Here is a 22,566-nt window from a genome sequence, read left to right on the forward strand (position 1 = left end):
GTTATTTTTGGGAAGCTACAACAATAAAATGCATCAGTGAGCCATGGAAAGAAAAGGAATGAGCTGGTTCCACATACGAAAATGTCAAAGGTGGAAAACAGTGAAATATATGATATCAAAACACGGATTTGTCACACAATGGAAATGAGAGAAATTACAGGAGGTGAATTTTTTTTGGTATGTACTAAGCTTATTTCTGAATATGCTATGAAAAATTTAAACAGAGCTGAAATATCTGAGATATCTAAAAGCAAAATAAAGCCTTTCATTTTAATTTAAGAAAACCATTGACTAAAAATAAACTTGCATTGAATGTTGCATTTAATGAAAAAGACTCCCCCCCTCCCCTTTTTTTTTTTACTTTCCCTTTTCCCTGATCTTTGACATAGGCACTAAACTGAACAATATATTATTTGATCCATTATACAAAGAATTTTACATAATGAAAAACATCCATACAGATACAGAATGCTGGTTTACAGTCCTAGCATAAGTAATAAAGGAATTGCTCAGAGCAATGGAAGGCCTTTTGTTGTTGTTCTTTAAATGAGAACAGAATCTCCACATTTCTATTATTCTAATTATATTATTGAAATATCTACTAATTTCCAGCACTATTGCATACTGTGTGAGTTAATTTCATTCTTCATTATGCTTTTCTCTCCCTTCTTTTAAGGGGGTCTGAAGGCTATACAGATAGGCAGCAAATCAAAAGACTATGAAGGTCTAACTTTAATTTTCACGTTTCTAACATGCAAATAACACTAGTAGTGAAATTAGACATGATGCCAGAAAAAGAGAAGAAAAAGAGAAGAGAAGAGAAGAGAAGAGAAGAGAAGAGAAGAGAAGAGAAGAGAAGAGAAGAGAAGAGAAGAGAAGAGAAGAGAAGAGAAGAGAAGAGAAGAGAAGAGAAGAGACGAGACGAGACGAGACGAGACGAGACGAGACGAGACGAGACGAGACGAGACGAGACGAATAAGTACAAAAGGTTCTATTGGTACAATGGAAATTCCTCCATTGTTTTTCTTAACAGTCAAAATATACCTTCTCTTAGAAACAGATATTCTTCCATTCCTTTCCCACAAAAAGAGAATATTTAAAATAACAAAACCACAGACCAAAATAATAGAGAATATAAAATCAAAAAATGATTTAAAAAGATAGAGGACTTTTCTTAGCTTACAACTGAGCACTAGATCAGTAGAGAAACAACTAGATTAACAAGAATTGGTTGAGCAGTTAAACTGTTGATCTTCTCCTAGATAAAATTTGCCACACATATTCTTGTAGACCAATTTATTTACCCTTACAGTGAATACTCCAAGATTAGATTCTTATAAGCTAAAAGATTAAAATTGCTTAGCAAAATGGTAATCATTTATCATTTTCCTTTTATTTGTTTCCTCCTTGGAATGGCAGCATTTCCTGAAAACCAGGACACCACAAGAAACTATCACAGGACATATTTTAGACTTCATGTTATGCAAATCCCTAAGCCAAATGAAATGACAGTACTTGAAAAACAAAAAAGCATACACAGGTTATCACTTTTCAGTTAAGTACAATTTGGATTGATACAGCAAAAGCCATATAATCTTCTAAGTAGCTTTTAAGAGACCAACAGAATTGACTTGGCTTGTTGATCACTAAATCCTACAAAAGAAGTATGTTACTGACGGTTGCTGCACGAACTTACGTTTACATACACTCACTTTCATTGCTAAATGTTTTGTTTTGTACAGTCAGAGTACCAGCAAAGATATGAATTTCCCTCCTAAAAATATATGTGTGTTTGTATATATACATAAAACAAGAAAGACAGGCTTGAACAAATGTGTACACACCACAAATAAACTGAAACTCTAATCTGGATTCATCACCAGCTATATATTTACATTTTTCCAGCTCCAGTCTGTAAGTTATTTATGAAAGACTAGTTCATATAGTACTCCCATAACGTATAAGCACGATGAGATGCATTTGAAGATAGTCAATAAATACATGAATATGAATCCAGACACTTTGTTTCAATTACCAGGAAAAGATCAAATATAAAAGAATTCTCAAAAATGGTCTTCTTTCCTTTATGGTTGCTACTAGAGGACTATAAATGCAAGACCTTTCTTTTACAAAGCTGTATAAGATAAAAATACTCCTGTGATATCAATCACATCTAAAAAAAAAAAAAAGGAAACAAACAAAAGACAAAAAAAAAAAACAAAAAAAAAAACACAGGTCTTTAGTATTACGACACTATAGATTTACAGTAGTTGTGTTTGACCATATGTGACTTTTTTGACTATGTGACTGCGAAAGGTAAAGGGTAAATCTCAAGTTAATTATTGGCTAAGACTACAGAGAACAAGACGTTGTGCTGTTTTGAGAAGCAATGCATAACTCAAACACAAGTACACTGAACTGATGTTCACTAAGAGTCTCACTTCTCTGCTCTCTCCAAGAGGAATACATGCCTTCACTTAACAATAAAATGGCACCATGTCAACAGTAAGAAACGAAACATGTATATTCAAGGTAAATAATATTTTTTAATTATTCTCTTTTTAGAAATCCTATCTGAGTAGAAATGTTTTCAAATTACAGCTGAAAATTCACCACTTTTTATTATTTGTTGTTTAAATTGTGCTCAACAGTGAGAATATATAATTTCTCTCTCTGCTTTCAAAATACCTGAAACATAGGAATAATTGAACTAAAAAAAATAAATTTAAAAAGTGTTATTGAAAATATTACTTGAATATTTTCCCCGAAGTTTCACTCCGCTTAAATTAAAATGTATGAATAAGAAACTCCTAGAAGGCTTCATTAGATCTGCAACTCAACTACATTCAGCACTGTGACATTCAGAATTTATGAAACACAATTTGCATCAAGCTTGTCATTTGCTTACCTCAACTGTTTAGTACCATTTTCTACATGACTTTTTATGTAACATTATAACGCCATTAACATACTCATCAATAATGTTTCTGTTCATGAATGACCTTGGCAATCTTCTGCAGGGAAAGCTAGATGAAAAGTTTATACTGATGCAAGCTAGATATCATTTCAAATAAAGTTCTTTTGTATTTCAAAAACTGTAGGGAATTCTACTCACAATATGTGTCATTGAAAAGGCCAGATTTAATCTGAAATAATTGCTTCTGACATAAACAGCAGATCTAACAAATTATACTTACTCCTGGGAGAAAATTTCACCTGTAGATATCAAAGTCTGCTAATGGGCTTCCTAAAGATGCTCAAGGCAAGTTGGAGTTTGCCAAACTGGAAGAATAAAAACTGAATCCATAGTTCTGGAAATGTACAACTGGCTCTGGTTCAAGCAATAGGAAAGATTAGAAAAAAATTCTCTTCAACTTCTTGCACTGATACACATGTCAGGCAAAGTCAGAATATTTTATATTTATTTAAGAATGAGAAACTCTGTGTAGGCTGTATCAGCAAGATAAGGAGCTCATGCTTACAGTACACTAATGTAGAAAGGGGCAATATTTTGCTAAATTCTAAATAAGACATTAAGGAGAAGCGCTGAGAACTGAGGAATGACTAATGTTCTGGTATTCCAGGCTTTACCCTTTAGAAGTCTACAAGTGGTAACAGAGAGAAGAGGGGACAGCAAAAAATCAAGTGATTCTTTTGCAGAAAATTCTACTTCCCAATAATTATGCAAGTTCAATCACAGAGAATATTATCTCCTGAAAACATTTGACACGTGGTCTCTGCCTCATGATCATTTCCCCTCTCCCTGCACCAATGACATCCTGATTCCAGTGCAGAAAACTAGATTACATCTCAAAAAGTTCATCTGAATAGATTACTTTCAGACCTTTTCAACAATATTTAACCTACAAAATTACTGTTAATATGTCATTTGCATTGTGGTGTAAAAGAATCTTGCCACTCAGTAACAGAACTCACTCCTCCCCTCCCCTCCCCTCCCCCTCCCCTCCCCTCCCCTCCCCTCCCCTCCCCTCCCCTCCCCTCCCCTCCCCTCCCTTCCCCTCCTCTTTTTTTCACAGATTCCTTAGAAACATCTCATGTGAATATTATGGAGGTTGTTTAATATATGGGCTTGTGCCTGTGTGGTCCACAGGTGTTGTTGTTAACAGTGCAATGGAGTACAGCACACAGGTGCAAATCACATTATTTGCAACAAGAAGGCACTTCCTTCCTTGGTCTTGCAAAGCCATCATTAGATATGAAATTGTTACCTGGACAGGTCCCAGAGTGACCTGGACAAGCTTGAGAAGTGGAGCCAAGTGAACCTAATGAGGTTCAACAAGTCTATGTTTCAAGGTGCTGCACCTGGGTCAGGGCAATCCCAGACATGCAGACAGATTAGGTAGAGAATTCATTGAGAGTAGGACTTGGGGGTTCTGGTGGAAAAAAAACCTCTACACGAGTCAGAAGTGTATGCTTATTGCCCAGAAAGCCAACAGTATCCTGAGCTGCATCAACAGAGGCATGGCCAGCAGGTTGAGGGAGGTGATTGTCCCCCTCTGCTCTGCCCTTGTGAGGTCCCACATGCATGAGGACCTACTGCATCCAGATGTGGGGCCCCCAGCACAAGAAAGATGTGGATCTGTAAGAATGGTCCAGAGGAGGGCCATGAGGATGATCGGAGGTGTTGGAGCACCTCTCCTATGAAGAAAGACTGAGAGAGCTGGAGATGTTCAGCCTAGAGAAGAGAATGCTTCATGGAGACCTCATTGTGGCCTTTTAGTACTTAATGGGAGCTTATAAAAAGGATGGATAGAGACTTACACAGATAGTGATACAATAAGGGGAAACTGTTTAAAAGTAAAAAAAGAGAAGATTTAGATTAGATATTAGGAAGAAATTCTTTACCCATGGGGTGGTCTGGAACGGGTTGCCCAGAGAAGCTGTGGATGCCCCATTCTTGGAGGTGCTCAAGGCCAGGCTGGATGGGGCTTTGAGCAACCTGGTGAAGTGGGAGGTGTTCCTGCCCATGGCAGGGGGTTGGAACTAGATGATCTTTAAGGTCCATTCCAACCTAAGCCATTCTATGATTTTATGATTCCACATTCTATGAAGTCTGCAGAGTTAACCTGTCTCCATGCAGATTCCCTTATGATGTGTACGGCTCCTTCCTATAACATGCTGTATGAAAGCAAGCTGAAAGCAAACACATGCACAATAAAATAAACCTTTGGATTTATTAAACTCTGCTATAAATATTGAATATTACTATACTGCAAAAAACAATTCTAATATTCACATGGCCTTACATAGACTGTCCCTCTCTTCCTTCTTTGCTCTCTTCAATGAAGTACATTATTTCTGTGAAGAGGCAATTATTTTGTTGTGTTGACTATAAACCATGAACTATGAATATTATTCAGCAGATTCTGAAAGGACAGTTTGTGTGGAGGAAAAGGCTACCCCAAAACATCCCAAAGCTTCAGAATTGATCTGAAATCCTTGCCCACTGGGAAGCAGCTAAACTTTCAGTGTTTTCCCATGCTTTTTCCTATTTAAGGCTTTCTTATTTCCATTCCTTGCTGTTTATTTCAAACCTGTTATTCAAGTTTTAATTTTCAACTATATTTTAGGTTTTTCTGTGCATGGTCTATTCCTCTGCTTATGTAATTACCTTGGCTAGAATATCTATAATACTGTATGAGATTTTAGTTTAATCTAAAAAGTCTCAGCGCAAAATACAGATGTGGCCTCCAGATATGGGACCCTGGCCATGTGTCAGGTCAGCAATTCTGCAGCTACAAACATGGTACATGAATAAGTGCTTTAAATCAAGTCAACCCCTGACCGGTTCTGGTCTGTATGCTACTCTTCCTGGGTTTGGCCACAATAAGATTGTGGTTGCTGTCTTTTAGCTTTGTTACAACAACCACAATAAATATGTGAACTCTGTGATGAAAAACAAAAACAAAAACAATTTAGACATGACATGCTTTCTCTGTCCTGAATGCCCCAGGCCTGGGTCAGACGGGAAATGTTGTTTTTGAGAATCTGACAAAATGTATTTTGTTTGTCTGTTCTACAAAGGTGAAGAATCAATAACAATAAAAAAGAAAAAGGTGAGATCAGGCTCCTTCATGTCATCATGCCAACAGGAAGGTCAGCATACCAAAAATCTTGAGAAAATTAAGCAAACAGATTTCATCTTTTGGAGTACAAGGCAAAAAATATCATACACGGAGCTGAAGTGAAAGGCACTAACAGCGATGCAATGATCCCTCTTTAATTTGAGTCCCAGTTGTACTGTGGATATAGAAAATTAATGGGGGGTGGCTTGCTTTTTTTGTTTGTTTGATTGTTTTTTGTTGTTTTCAGATGTGCACTTGTTTTCTTCCCCCCACCTCTTTTTTTTTTTTCTTTCTTTTTTTTTTTTTTTTTTTCATATGTTAAAAAGCAGGTATATAACAGGGTTCTGATCCTGCTGAAAAGGCATAAGCATAAACACATTCCAATAGGATACAGGCACCTAAACTTCCATGAAAACTCTGCTGTGCATAGTATAAGCTACTGAAGATGTTTTGAGTGATTTCTTTATCATATAAAGATAGTATCTTAAATGCAAAAACATACACCATGCAAGTGACAATTCTATGAAAGATTGTTATCTCGGGATTCCAACTAACTTTTCTAAACCAATCTTTTAAAAAATGTTATTTGGATTGTATTTTGAACTGCAACTGTGCATTTTAAACTCCATGAGAAAAGCCTCCTTTGAATCACCCATCTTCATACACATTAATTTTCTGAATACTACACAGGCCTTTTCCTATGCAGAAGCTTTAAGTATGTAAAAATCATTAGTGCAAATGGTGCAACTGCTTTTCCAACAGAGGTTCTTGCTGAAATAATGCTATAAAACAAATAGTTGCTATACTGTAACAAACACAAGTTACTTTCTGATCTGGTTCTCTGCCAAGGTATTTTCATGCAGTACTGGATGTAATACACTATTAACATTCAGACTTGCAGTGTCATAGATTAAAACCAAAGTAAATTTCAGCAATTTTAGCATTTTGGGAGCTTTAAGCTCCTTCATATGACACCTTTCCAACTCCCTACTCAAACAACTTTCTTAAGCACAATGACAACTCTGTGGATTTTTTCTAGTAATATTCTTATAACAACTATTTTCAGATTATCATAAAATACATGGCGTTAAAAGTAAGCAGCAGTATTTCTACATTTTAGAAAATATGTTGATACCGTCCTTATGAATTTAATGGGGAGTCATCTTCTTAAAGAAGTAATCCTGCTACTTTTATTTGATGAATATGTTCATGTAAGTGACTGTGAATTGTCTAAATTTTTCTAGCCCCCAGATGGGACAGAAAATCCCAGGAATGGAGTTTAACTAGACCCTACCTTATGAAATAATATGTCTGAGCAGAATTTGGAAACAAACTTCAAGAAAGATCAATGTCCTTTTTTTCATTCAAGAGTTATAGGGGAATGATGATCTCCCATCTCTCATTAGGGCATCCTTACCCATTTCACAGAATTTCTAGGTTGGAAGAGACCTCAAGATCATCGAGTCCAACCTCTGACCTAACACTAGCAGTCCCCACTAAACCATATCCCTAAGCTCTACATCTAAACGTCTTTTGAAGACTTCCAGGGATGGTGACTCCACCACTTCCCATTTTCCCAAAGGACATTTATTCATGTCCTTTGGAGAATGATAGCATACCTAGCTATGGGAACAAAGTGGCACTTTAAAAAAGTATGAGGGAATCACAAGCATTCATGTTTCTAAAAGAGCTTGTGAGGGTACACCACCCTTAGAATTTTATTTAAGTTCAGTTTGAAGTAGATCCCAAGTTGTATCCATTCTCACAGAATCACACAGAATCATAGAATCATCTAGGTTGGAAGAGACCTCCAAGATCACCTAGTTCAACCTCTAATCTAACACTAACAAGTCCTCCACTAAACCATATCACTAAGCTCTACATCTAAATGTCTTTTAAAGATGTACAGGGATGGTGACTCCACCACTTCCCTGGGCAGCCCATTCCAATGCCTAACAACCTTTTCGGCAAAGAAGTTTTTCCTAATATCCAATCTAAACCTCCCCTGGCACAACTTTAGCCCATTACCCCTTGTCCTGTCACCAGGCATGTGGGAGAATAGACCAATCCCCACCTCACTACAGCCTCCTTTAAGGTACCTATAGAGCGATAAGGTTGCCCCCGAGCCTCCTTTTCTCCAGGCTGAACAATCCAAGCTTCTGCTGCTGCTCCTCATAAGACTTGTTCTCCAGACCCCTCACCAGCTTCATTGCCCTCCTCTGGACTCTCTCGAGCACTTCCATGTCCTTCTTGTAGCGAGGGGCCCAAAACTGAACACAGTACTCCATTTGAACACAGAACATTTTCTATGTCTTGCTTTACACCACAAACACCAAATGGAAAAACTACATTTTTTTTTTTTTTCAGATTAAATTAGGTAAAAAGATAACAGAATTACAGAATCACAGAATTGTAGGGGTTGGAAGGGACTTCAAGAGATCATCGGGTCCAACCCCCCTGCCCAAGCAGGCTCCCTAGAGAAACAGATGCACTCTAGAACTGTACTTTCCATGCTCTAGCCAGAACATGGGCATCTAGATCATGGCAGGAGATTCAATTCAGCCTAAATAACCTCCCCCAAATCCATACAGTATTGATATGTGGTCTTATCAATGCTTTTGTTACTCAACCAATCTGCTTTTATTGTCACACTGTTTCCTACCAGGGACAGAGACCACAATCTTCCTTAATTGAAACCACAATCCACTCAGTTTTCTACTTTTCTTAGTTATTGATTGATTAAAGGAAAACTGTCTATGTCCACGAAGAGATGCATTTAATAGGATGAATACCCTGTGATGGAGTCACAGGTTTTGTTTTACTTTGCTGGCCCTAACATTTGAACTGAAAAAGGAGTAGTGACAGTGGTTCATCTGTAGTCTCAACTCATTTTTATGGGAAGAGTCTTTACAATAAAATAGGGAGGCCACAGGTTTCACTTAATATAATCTGACATAATTTATATGAAACTATTACGTACAAAACCAGATACTCAATAACTGAGCAATGAGTTAAACAGAAGTTCTTACTCAAAACTGAGTAATGAAACATAAATTCAGACTTTTATTGGATTTATCTGCAGTATTTTACTAGCACTAATGCTAGACTTACTGTATGAATAGAACACTAATAAAGTTATAAAAAGGAAAACAATGTATTCATAACTGATTTTATGGATAAAGACACCATGATAAAATCAGTAAAACCATTACATACTTGAGCAAGAACATCTTACATGTCCTTTTAGCATCCCTTTAGAAACTTCCCTCTTGAATTTACCTGTGGTACAGTTGTTGAACTCTATGTCATCTATTGCTGCTCCTCCTCCTAGGTCTCTGGTACGAATGCCTTCAAAGATAACTTCAAAATTTCTCAGCTTCCCCAAGTGTAACTCAACTTTGTTCCATTCATCACCATAATTTCCTGATTCACTCCATATTTTCATGGTTCCAACATCAGTCTGAAGTTTGAATAAAATATATACAGTAAAACACATAAGCAAGGATTATCAAATACCAGTTTTTGTATAAAAATATAGAGAAGTCTGTAACATGCCCCTTCATTTTCATCAAGAAATGGTAAACATATATTTTGCTGGGATATTAGGAAAAATAGCAAAATGAGATGATTACCATAGAAATCACAAACATCAATAATAGATCAAGTCTTGATACAGAAATTACTGTGTGTATGATTGAACTCCAAAACATTTGGTAGAGTGCTATTTAAATTTATATAATACTGAGATGCTTTGTGTTTAGAATACATGACTAAATGCAAGGTTGCTTTTCCATTTTAAAATTAGGGCATCTGATAAGAAGAATCTTTAATAATTGTGACAAAGGTAGGACAAGGGGAAACAACTAACAAATGTCAAATATTCATGTTTAGTATAGTTTATCTGAAGTTAAATAAGAACATTCTGACTTTCAAATATGTTAATATATTAAAAAGAATCTTTAAATATTCAATCATATCACCTAACTAGCAAGTCAGCAGCAAAAATCATGCATCATTTTTTAATAGCGGTATTAGAATGCAGATATACCAGCTTCAATTGCTGTGAATAGATGATCCATATAGATGATGACACTGACAATAAATATTTGCAAAAGTTTTTTATATGTCCCAATTTAAATTTTTTATGACTGTATGTCTAATCATCCAAATCGTAAAACAGACATTTTTTGCCTTTTTTTTTTAACCAAAACCCATTAGTACTCCATCTAGGGTTAATAAAAACATTGTGCAATGCATGAAACAAGTAAATGTAATGCATAACAAAGGCTCTAAGAAAGCAGTACATGAAGAAACAAGATCTAAGGAAAATAGTTACAACAGTAAAAAATAGCCAGGGAAGTAAAAGACTTGCATTTCTTTCTATATAGTGAACCTGTTAGATCAGATTTATGTTAATAAGATTGTCTGATGCATATTTATGATGAGAAGATGAAGCTGGGTACTTTTGATATTGTATGCCGAATAAGAAAGCGCAGACAAGCATGCACAAAAATATTATATTAGCTGTTTCAGAACCAGGGAATTCACAGAATTATTGAAAGAAGGTCCTCAAACCTACCATAGCATAGTTACTGAGGTACGGCTTGATGATGGCATTTTGGTGTTTTGGAAAATCTTCATTAAGAAATATATTTAATTGCATATACTCATTTATTCATTAAATTGTTAAATAGAAAAGAAAACACCAGGAATGATCTCCATAACTGTGTGACTGTGTGAAACTTTTACTCCATAAATATTCAGCTGAACAAATCTATTGGTGTATATCTAATGGTACTGCACCAGCAGCAATAACATCTCTTTGTAAGTCATGATGATTGATCACACAAACAAGTACAGAGGCAATCTTAGGCATTGCTTCTTCAGTGATGTCTCATTGGTTTAAAGCTCAAAGTGAAAATAACATAATAGGACATTGTTGGTGCTTTGCACCACTAATTCCACATATGACAACTGGTTATGGTATCCGCAAGGTATTTCTTGCAGTGAAAGTCCTGACTTTTATGTGCCATCATATCAGACATCCATTTATTCTATAGGGTGCCAGATGCCTATATTATCAGTTCGCTGTTAATCAACTTAGGGCGATTGAAACCAGAATGAATACTAGACCCTTTCTAAAAATTCCACTTCAACTGCTATTTGGAAATGTGTAGAGGAATCTACATTAACAAACTGCTCAACAATAGTAAATACTGTAATTTATGCTGATTTTAGCAGAGGTAAAACAGTTTTTCAAATCTAAAAAATTTACTCATATTATTTTTGTTCATCAAATATGCAGTCAACAATATAATTTAATTATTCTGGTAACCCTGAAGTCTCCATTCCTTTGATTTTAACCTTTTTGAATAACTTCCAAAAGAGTATTAAATATTACTGGGGTAATTTGTTTAGTTTGAAAATATCTATTCACAACAAGAATAAAACGCATGGTTATGATGAGTTATATTTGGCTTTAAGGTTTCCAACATAGACTACAAATCTTAGAAGAGAAGAACTTTTTAACATTTTATTAATTTGTTGTTCTGGAAACTCTTTTGTCTGCCCTTGGAAAATGGAAAAAAAAAAAAAAACAAAAAAAAAACCTCAGACATTATCTATAAGAAACTATTCATTAATTTTACAAAAGCAGTTCAGTGCTGTGTATTAGTAGTGAATTTAGGAGATTTAATAAGGGAATTCCTTTCAATTTATGCATTTTAATGAGATAGAAACATTCAAAACTTTTATGTATCACAACATTAATCTCCAAATCTATAAAAAAAATTAAGTTCAGATATATAGAAGTCAGTGGAACTTCTTTAAACGTACAGAGATAAATATTTATGTAAATTCTGAAAATGTTAAATGTAGCATAGTTAACCATAATATAAGCCTCAGTTGTGTGGCATAACCATGAAATATAAAGTCTTTATGTACTTACAGAACTAGAGTTTTCTTCTTATTAATATTTTTTATCCCTTCCCCCCTCCATATCTCCTAGAGAGACACTGAAATATACAGAAAACTTTTTGCTAGAATGAAGATTTTTCAAATTTTTCAAATAGAAATTTTACAAAAAATAAAAACAAACAAACAAACAAGCAAAGGTGTCCGTGTCTTTGCATTTCACAAACTCTCAAATATGGGCATGCTAGTAAATAGAAAGCCATTTCTTCCTCTGAGTTCAACAGTAACAGTTCCTATACAACAGCAGCATTTCAAAAAGCATGAAAGGCTGATTTTTCACTCGCTCAGCCATAGCTTTACAGAGCAAAATGACAAAAAAAACACATCCCCTATATAACTGAATGAAGGCTGTTCTAATCTAGAGTGCAAAGTCCCTTCAAAAATACAAGCACACTGTCTGTATGAAACAACTAAGAAGAGGTAGGAAACGGAGTGACAGGCAGGCTGTCGGCTCTCCTCCTCAGGTCCAGGCAGTGGAGATGGCTTGGCTAAGGGATGTAAGCTATACATTTTTTTTGTTTATATACTTGGCATGCAGGAATCATAGTTTGTACTCTTTGCAGATTCCATGTTATGAATTATTATTTTGTTTTCTTTATTCATTTAATCTGTCTGGTGCTTTGGCATTTCTTTCATATCTTTGGAATGTGTTTGCTTCAAAAACATAAATGCAGCCTGGGGGTGGGAGGAAATCAGTCTGTGCTTTGGCCTTCCCTCTGCATCCAGAAATCCTGTGACCTTTTTTTTTTTCTTTTTTTTTTTTTTTTTTTTTTCATTTCAATCTACACATATTTATGTAAAAGAGATATATGACAATCAGAGAAATGTATCTCAGCATAGAGCATGCTTGAGGCCATGCTTGAGGCCAAAGAGTCACATTTCTTTCTGTTTTGATGAGGCTGTTATACTGACATGTCTGGACTGCTCTTCTTCCTGGCCTGATGGCAACAGGTCCAGTCTAACTCTATGCTCCACTAGAATGATAAAAGATAATTAAGATTTGTGGCTTTGGCTGATAATATCAACACTGTCCATGTGTGGGGGTTGATCACACTGGCTATTGGTCAGGGCAAAAATCCTATTTTCCTACTAAGGTAAGTAAACTTGCAGGATTCTAGTTGCATGTAGTCCTTTACAAAATAAATATACATATACATATATATATATTTTTAAAAAAAGTTACGATCTGTCTTGCTGCCACTCATCCACATCTGGTTTCAACCCTCTTCTGCATTGTAAACATCATACCCTAAGCAACACATTCCCTTCTTAGCTACAATTGCTTGAACTTAAGCTAGTCTCTTTTCCTCATGCCAATACATTTGTATCAAAGCCATATGTGTATCTTTCTTACATGTCATGACATTCACCTTGGCCTTCCTTCCAGTTCAGTTTTGTTCACCTCACACTCTAACTTCCACTACTCCCTTTCATATCTACAACGAGGTCATCATCCACTTTCCCACATGCATTGTTGCCAGCACTTCCACTCCAGCTAAGCACAATGTTAAGATACTTGTATCACTTGTACTATTACCATCCCTCCATTCTCAGCCTAAGGAGATGTTTCAAAGAAACAAAAAAAAAAACAGCATCCGGAAAAGAGCGTATATGAAAGGAAAACCCATCTTCTCAAATAGAAGGCTAAACTAAATTTGGAACCATGAGACCTGATTATGACTTTTGTCTATTACGGACTCAAGTCTTTGAAGGAGAACAGAGGGTTTCAGATCTCACTGATGCAGAGCACACAAGCAAAATATATATACTTGCCCCTGAAAACTTGGTAAGTCTACTTTTTAGCAAAATATCACATTTGACAGCAAAGCCTTAACAATATCATATCACTTCTAATACATGACAACCACCATTCTTTTTTTCTATTCCTACTGAACTGTCTCATTGATATTTTTCTTCCTCAAACACACACTGAGACTACTAAAACCATATGTGAAGAGGATGTTTTGGTTTCATGCTCTGAAAAATTGTTATTAATTGTATGTCACTGCCCTCTATGGGTCGAACACAGTGGAAGGCCAAGCTGAGGTGATAAACCAACCTTAGGGAAAGTTTAATGTTTAAAAGACATATTTCTATTGACTTGTAGCATTTTTATTGACTTGTAGTCCTGGTCTTCCACTGTCCCATCAAGCTCATCAATAAAGGTTGTCAAAGACTGCGAGAATTGCAGTCCAAGAAAACCATGAACTGCTTAGATCTGTACAATTATATGTCTTGCCACATTGGAAAATTCCTATTCATATGCAGGGGAATTTTTTTTACCTACCCTCTGATACTCTGAGGGGAATATTTCTTAACAGTTTCATTACATGGCAATTCAGAATCTTCTCCATGCTTGCCTTCATCTGAAGACAATGATCTAAGTGCTTACAACCACACTTCTGAGAACATCATGGGGATGTAGTATATCTTACTGGTCTCAATGTCCTCATGAACTCACTTGAGGACACTAAAAATGAAGGAAATGGGAGAATTTCTTCCTCTCATAGAATTCCTTTTACTTTGTGGCTGGGTTTAACATTTTCCCTATGCAGCAGAGGCCCCTATTATTCTTAAGGCTACATTTCTAATGCAGTCAGAACAGTATTAGAAACTGAATCCAGAGCATGCAATAGGAGCATGTACATGTAATTCTCCCTCACAAGATATTGGAAAGTTCTTATGCATCCACTCTCCACCAGAGAAATACAGTAAGAATTCCAGAATGAATATAAAGGTTCTGACATGAGACAATCTGCTTTGTTAATTCTACAGTGAAATAGCAACAAAATCCAGGTTTTGCTCTCAGTCTGTACCTTTCCTATTCATGTTGTGAGCTGAGAGGAATTCAGAACCTTTCCCTGGCTCATTTACATCAATATTTGTTTCAGTAGAGCCACAGGAAATGAAGCCGAGCTTACCAAACAGATGGAGGCAATAAAAACATTTGCTAAATATTCCTGGACTCCTCAAATCAAATATACTAGAGGGTTTTTTAATCAGAGAGAGAATATTTTTAAAAGAATAATCAAAAAATATTAACTGTTTATTATTAATACTATATAAAGACTTTTCAGATTCACAGTATCAAAAGGCTTCCTGAAATCTTTCTGTGGAACCATTTTGACTTTTGAAAGAAGTCTAACTCTTTTAAAATTATTTTTAAACATTTAGGAAAAACCTTTTCTCCTCTGCTTTCACATACATTTGAAAACTGCATCTTCCTGACAAATTGTTGCCATACAGATTTTTTTTTTTAAGCAGAATATATGCTATACAAAGCACAAAAACATATTATAGAAACAACATGATGCAAGTTTAACTGTCACTGTTCATTTCTCTACTTTTTCATGCATGCTAATCCTTCTGTTTCACACGAGTATCAAGAAGGAAGTTTATTTTTCAGGCTGTCTTCTTGGTTCTGAATCAAAAGTATTTTAATGATGCGCAAATTAAGTTTACTAATAAATATGTTTTTAATGAAGTTTTATTTTCTTTGCAGTAATATCATCATTAGAGATTTTGATGGCTGACCATGTAGTTTAAAGTGGGACATTGCACAAATACTGCTTCTCTGCTTCTCCCTTTTACTCAGCAAGGAGTGGAGCAGTCCTGCACTTTTACATGTACATCCAATAAACAAGACATAGCAGGAAGAAAAAACACAATTTTTCCTCATTTGCCCGTATTTTAAAGACATTTTCTGTGAAGCAGTAGCTCTCTAAATCAAAAATCAGTGAATATCTTTTCTGACATTTTTAATACTATCTATCGGCTTATTTAGTTCTCACTGCTTGAGAGTTAGCCTTTCAGAAGGTGCTGAGCACCTTCTATATGGATTTTGGCAGTCATTACCTCAACACTGCAGTGCACAGAATACTTGTATATTTTTAAAGATATTGGTTCCTAGGACTAAGTTTTTCTTATTTTTCTAAGTTTTTATTTTTATTTTTAATTTTATTCTTATTCCTATTTTTTTTCTTTTTTTTTTTTTTTGTTTTTGTTTTTGTTTTTGTTTTTGTTTTTTCCCTCCAAAAGAACTACGAGAAAGCATTACCATTTGATTTGTATATGCTTCCCTGGCTTGTGTGGACTTTTTTTTTTTTTTTTCCTAATTCAGTGGCAGAAGAATTCTGATAGAACTATCTATTGTTTTGAAATTTCAGTGTTGGAGATGATGGACAATCACAGAATCACAGAATTGTAGGGGTTGGAAGGGACCTCAAGACATCATTGGGTCCAAGTCCCCTGCCAAAGCAGGTTCCCTACAGCAGGTTGCCCAGGTAGGTGTCCAGACGGGCCTTGAATAAGAATAACTCAAAAGAAAAGTCTATATATTTAGAACACTCCAACTGGTGTCAGGATCGGATAATCCTGGGAGGGATTTCTGCTGGTTTCTTAGACTGTATGAGAACAATCTGAGAAACCCAAGCTGAAAAAAGAATTAAAAATGTCTTAATACAGGAAAAAAAAAATCAAGATGAGGAAATAAAAGGAGATTTTTCAGGAAGCTGGAGACATGAAAAAAGGTAAGAGCAGATAATAAAGTCATGGAGATGTGAGTTATGAATGAGCACATGTCTTCTGGCATGCTGTCAATCACCATGCTGATAACAATAACAATAACAAACAGTTCAGTGGCACTTTATAACAGTACTAGTTACAACAAGTCTTCTCAGTTTTGACAGTCTACTTTCTTTTAGAGAAAGACATGTACTCTGTATAGTAAGTGTAAGTGTATGCAAAGGCCAATAAAGCATTTACACATGTTGTGAATCACGTACAAAAATCCACTACAACAATTGCTACATACTATTCTTTTAGCTACTGCTTTGAAAATTTGTCCCTCTCTTTAAATAAGCTTGCAGAGACTTTTGGTTAATATAACTGTTAAATTTCAAAAATTACTGTGAATTATCTGAAGATTGAAGTTCTGCATCAAACATATAATAACATATAATTCCAAAAGTATTAAGTCCATGTAGAAGAGCTCTGAGAGAGACAAATAGGAACAATTTCAATGTAGGGAGAGCTTTTAAGGTCGAACTTTACACTTTCAATCCCTATGCTGAGGAATTCTGAAATCTTCAGAGAAACAGAGTTAACTAATAAAATAAATAAATAAAGGGAGAAGGGAGAATGAGATAACAGAATTTAACAGTCCACAGTTTAGTGTCTCAAAGGACAGGAAAATGTACGTGATGAGTAATGAAACAGCAAATTTTACTTTAGGAATATATCAGTGGAGAGTGATGAGCTTACTCAAGTCAAAATTACTTCAATGGAGATTTATGATTCTCAGCACTGAAAATAATTAATTAAAAATAAGTTTCTCTTTAATTTTTCAGTTATATTTTGACAGAAACCAGAAATGCTATTTAGTATGCCTCTGCCTTCTATAAAAACAATTGAAGAAGAAACTTCAAACTGATCAAATGGTATCTTTAAGAAATTATTTGATCCAGGCAAAATGTATACTGCATAAATACATTAGCATGCAAGAAAAATTGGCTTCACTTTAAAGGATAACTTACAGAATCATATAATTGCATTTCCACAGTGCATTATAGAAAAGATGAAAACAGCAAGATGAAACACTGATATTTCAGCCTCTGAGCCTTTTATTAGATAGTTTGCATATATTAGTCTCAGCAGGTTTACGTAATAATAGTTAATGACAAAGCCCATTCATCCATCCCTTTCATTTTCTCCTTTGTGCAAAGCAGTAAGATGATTTTCATTCTCTGAAATATCTTGTCCATAATTTTAATTTTTAAAATTAACATTACTATTATAAAAGAATATTCATTATAATGAGAAATTTTGATAAAGCTTATACCACTGATGACATTCCTTTTTTTTTTTTTTTTTTTTTTTTCAAATGCACCAGTTGAGGAATTCAGCAGGAATCTCATAGTGAATTCCTTCAGATTCCTTCACTCCTTCACAGTATCAGAAGACTCACCCTGTTTAGAGTGCCAGCAATTGTGATATTTCTAGGAGCTAAATGGTAAGACTCTGCTCTTTCTTAATTGCTGTAAATGCAGAGTTGAGAAAAGCCAGTTTCAAAAACACTTTGATAAAAAGTGACTGGTAATTCATTTGGAGACATAATTTTGTTTCAAGCAGGTAGTCATTTCAAGGAATGACAAGTTGCAAAGATGAATTTATTGCTAAAAAACTCTTATTTTGGAGAAGGAATCTATATTGGGAATACAAGAATAATTTACTGATTGTCTTTGAGATATTCTATCAGTATCATCTTCTTAAAAACTTGATTTATCCTGTCACAACTATTAAAACTGTTAGATTTCATTGTAGTCAGCTTTCATTTATAACCAAGCAAACACATTTGTTTCTTGTTTGTATCTTTCTAGATTCCCCTGATACGCTTGCCATCATATATATATATCTACATGTTTAGGTTGTCCAAATACATCTTCATTCCCTATGTTATCCTTATCAATCAGAACAGTGCAATAAAATGGCTCCTCTTTTTTAAAAGAGCATTCATTATGCACCTTGTACTACTACCTCCTGCCTTAGTTTCCCTGCCCTCCTTTATCCTCACGTACAAAATTTTCTTCTTTATTCCCGTGTATAATCCACCTTTCTGTGATTGTTTTTTTTTTTAGGTAGATTAAGGGATACAACTGTGATCCCTTCCCTTCCCTTCCCTTCCCTTCCCTTCCCTTCCCTTCCCTTCCCTTCCCTTCCCTTCCCTTCCCTTCCCTTCCCTTCCCTTCCCTTCCCTTCCCTTCCCTTCCCTTCCCTTCCCTTCGTTTTACTGCAAAGACTAACAAAAGCATCAAAGACATTTTATAAGACAATTAATATAATGAGCAACTTAGTTTCACTTAGTCTGAAACTTTCCCACACCTTTGTTTTAGCCATGCTTTACAGGTTTCCGCAGTTTATTCCCATCTTAGTGTTGAGGCAACTATAATTCTGTGGAAAAGCAAACTCATGGGAAATAACATTATAAAAAATAGAAAAACTTTGGGCAACTATGACAACAACCTGTAGTGCCAATGTAAAGACAATATGCTAGGCATCATGCAGTGCTAAATTTCTTGGACTATGATAGAAAAGTCAAACCTTTATTTATACCAACTTCCTAAAAAAAATGCAGAACATGTTCAGTATCAGATGTCACAAAAGTTTATGAATCAAAATAATAAAAAGACATTTGCAGATGTGAGATAACTTGAAATCTGTCATGTTTTTCCACCTATAGAGCATATGTTAAAGTCACGACATTGGAATACGTGAGAGGCAAAACCACATTCCAGTTTGTTTTTGTTTATCAGCTTTAACTCATTTTCACCAGATCTCAAGTGTAAAAAGCAAGTATCTTCAAAATAGTCTTGACAGCTCTTAAAAAGACTTATTTTCCTCTAAGAACCATATTTTATCTCTTAAAGAAGTATACATTGGTGTCTTCTTTTATCAGTTGAGATACTGAATGAGAGATAGGCTGCAAATTTGTTTTCCAAGTACAAGCTACTTGCCCTTAATAGCTTTAGAACTTGAAGTGACATCCAGGCTGCATCCTAACCTCAGAGCACCTGGGGGGAGATGGTAAGCACAGACCTCCTTCCCACTCATCCCCAACCACAAAGGCCACTCTGAGCAGCCATGGTGAAACTGAGACATGGGCAAAACTCACATCTCGGGATCACAGAGCACACCGTCTACTGCCAAGATATGCACAGGGTGTTTTTAAAATGATGATGAACCAGCAGAAAGAAATTTTGTTTAGGTGTGTGCCCATGTATATGCATACACCATCTGAAATCAGTCAGGTGGTGCTGAGTTGTTTGGCACGTTCATTGCCTTTACTGAATGTAGAGTAAAGCTTTCAGACAGGGCAGAAAGTCTTGATGAGCTGCATCAAAAAAAGCGATTTTGTCAGTCTTCCCGGTGGCCACTGTAACAGTAAGAAAATACAGAACTCTCCTAAAAATGAAAGAGATTAATCTGGTCTAGATACTCTGACACTGAATCAGTGTTCATACAAACTAAATGGAAAGATTGACAAATTCCTTGACTCAGGTAATTACCTGCCAGTTTGGATAATTATTCAGTGTTTTACTGAACTATAATTTCAAACTTTTCAGGCAGTGGTACCAAAATCTTATTCATCAACACACCTCATCTTAGAGCAACTGATCACTATACATGGTTCACTCCTGGGCAAAGATCTGCTTGGAAGTTGAGCACCTTAGTACAGCCAACCACAGGCCTCTAAGTACTGTCTGAGTGACACAGTGGGCAGACAGAAACTTTGCTGTTGGGTATGACTTTTTTCTCTGAAGTTTTGACAACGAGTGGTGAAGGGACCTTATTTTTCCCTTGAATTGCTAGACAGCTTTTATGGTAACATTACAATTACTCCTGCAGGAATCACTTGATTGTATTTGTAGAGTAATAACTTAAACCAGTATATCTCTAAAGTTTACATACATACTGGAACAAAATCTTTTGCCCAAAGAGGAAAATCTTTGACCTTTCCAATTTTGTGATAAGTATACATGGTAAGCGTATGAAAACTCTTTCCTGCTGTACCAGGGAATCAGACTTGATGTCTCAGAAGCTGTTCTTAAGCCATATGTTCCTCTGTCTAATATTTATCCCCCTTCTGGCAGCCCTCAGAAGTGGGTTTTCTGACTGTCATCACACTCTGTAGTGGCTGTAATTGTACAGATTAACTAAGTCTGACTGACTCCTTCACAAACTGATGATCACCAGACCACATAAACCTCTTTGTCTGTACTGAAATTCATTCCTGTTAACATTCCTGTGAATGTTAACATGACAGGAAGATCAGAAGCATTTTTCCATTCACAGTGTTACAAAATCAGTTGTACTAGGGGAATCATGGTATAATTCAGTACAAAGTCTACACTGCTCTTCAAAATATGAAGATTTGCTCATGAAGAATTCTAGTACTCTCCTTACTTTTGGCTTCAAAAATAAAAGTCCCAAAGCAAAGCTAATTCAGCTAAACACCAATATTTGGAATCTTTCAGGGATTTTGTTTGCTTTAATCAATTTTTCAATTTAGCAATTCACCTCAAATAAAACTTTGATTCATTATATATATTAAAAAAAAAAAAAAAAAAAAAAAAAAAAGAATGTAAGAAATGGAAAAGCATATCTTTACAGGGACTTCTGCTGAGAATTTACAGATTTGATAGAAGATGGAAAACAGGTACATATATCTGCTATAAACTAAGGAAATTTGTTGAGAAAAAAGAGTTAGGGCAGTAGAATAAGATTGTAAGACTAACAACAATAATTCTTAAGACTAACAATGGTAACTTAATTCTTGTATAATTACTTTCAAATGTTCAAGTTTTTACTAAATATTTCACTTGTAATTTTTTCAAAGCGATAAGTCTGCAGGACAAGGATTAACATGAATATTCACTACTAATCATCAAAGAGGATCTTATTATGCTTTTTCAGAAGTATGAGAATGATTACTGTCAGTTAGATGTCACCCCTACTTTGATGTAGTGGGATGTTCACTGGGATGTAACTGTACTTTTTTCTTTGTGACATTTACAGACTATTCTTATTCCTATTGGAATGTTCTTATCAATTTGCTTGAAGCTTTTGGGCTTGTAGAAATATAGAACAGATTTCTAGTGTATTAGATGAACTGGACAGGCTCAGGAGAATCAAAACACTAAGGCTGAAAATAATGGCAAGCTCTTTAAACAGTCAAGACTTGATTAAATATTGTTAAGCCACACTGAATTGATCCTGAGCAGAGACATCTTTAAGAGGAATGCTCAAGCCCCACCTCTGCAATATTTGATGGATACAATTATTTATTTCATAGAGAATGACAAAACAAAAACCAAACAAACCAACAAAAACTGAGATCTGATTTAAATTTTTAAACTGTGGTTATAAAATGTATTCTTTACAAATTGAGGGCTCTCATAACTGACATTTCTCATTATATTAAAGCACTTCAGTGACACTCCATCTCTTACCCTAATACTCTCCCCAGTGACCATTACTTTACATGTTCAAAAACATAAAGTTAGAAGTATATAAGTATACATAAAATTAGGGATGTAGAAGATAAAGGTTTGTAAGATTTACGAGATCTTGGTGTTTAAATTGCCACCATAAATATGAACTATCTATGAAAGTATTCAATATACTTAGTGAAGTATCTAAAACTTGAATATTTGTCCAATAGCATTCCAGAATGTACACAAATTCACCTATAGAATGCTATATATTACTGTGTATTAAGATATACTATATACAGTTACATGCCTACAGGAAGCTATATGGAAAGCAATAGTCATTGTCGTTTGACCTCTTGTAGATGCTTACAGAGATAAATCACACACAAGTCTCCCTTAAACAGTGAGTAAAATTCCACCAAGAGCAGTGAGAGGCCTGGGTGCCTGACATAGTGTCTGCACGGCAGGCATTTATGACTTCCAGTCACAGGAATCCCATCCATATTGTGACAGATTAT

The 22,566-nt window shown here is 35.3% G+C and overlaps 1 protein-coding gene across 1 annotated transcript in view; it reads right to left on the reverse strand.

Annotated features, from left to right (window-relative positions):
* The window catches only part of MALRD1 (MAM and LDL receptor class A domain containing 1), a 253,692-nt gene that overhangs the window by 91,014 nt on the left and 140,112 nt on the right, over positions 1 to 22,566 (reverse strand). Inside the window, exon 28 of the mRNA XM_032182284.1 lies at positions 9,366 to 9,546. Within this exon, the coding sequence (XP_032038175.1) occupies positions 9,366 to 9,546 (181 nt within the window). The remainder of the gene's footprint in view (positions 1 to 9,365; positions 9,547 to 22,566) is intronic.

The sequence above is a fragment of the Aythya fuligula genome, chromosome 2 (assembly GCF_009819795.1).
Source record: "Aythya fuligula isolate bAytFul2 chromosome 2, bAytFul2.pri, whole genome shotgun sequence".
Classification (NCBI taxonomy): domain Eukaryota; kingdom Metazoa; phylum Chordata; class Aves; order Anseriformes; family Anatidae; genus Aythya; species Aythya fuligula.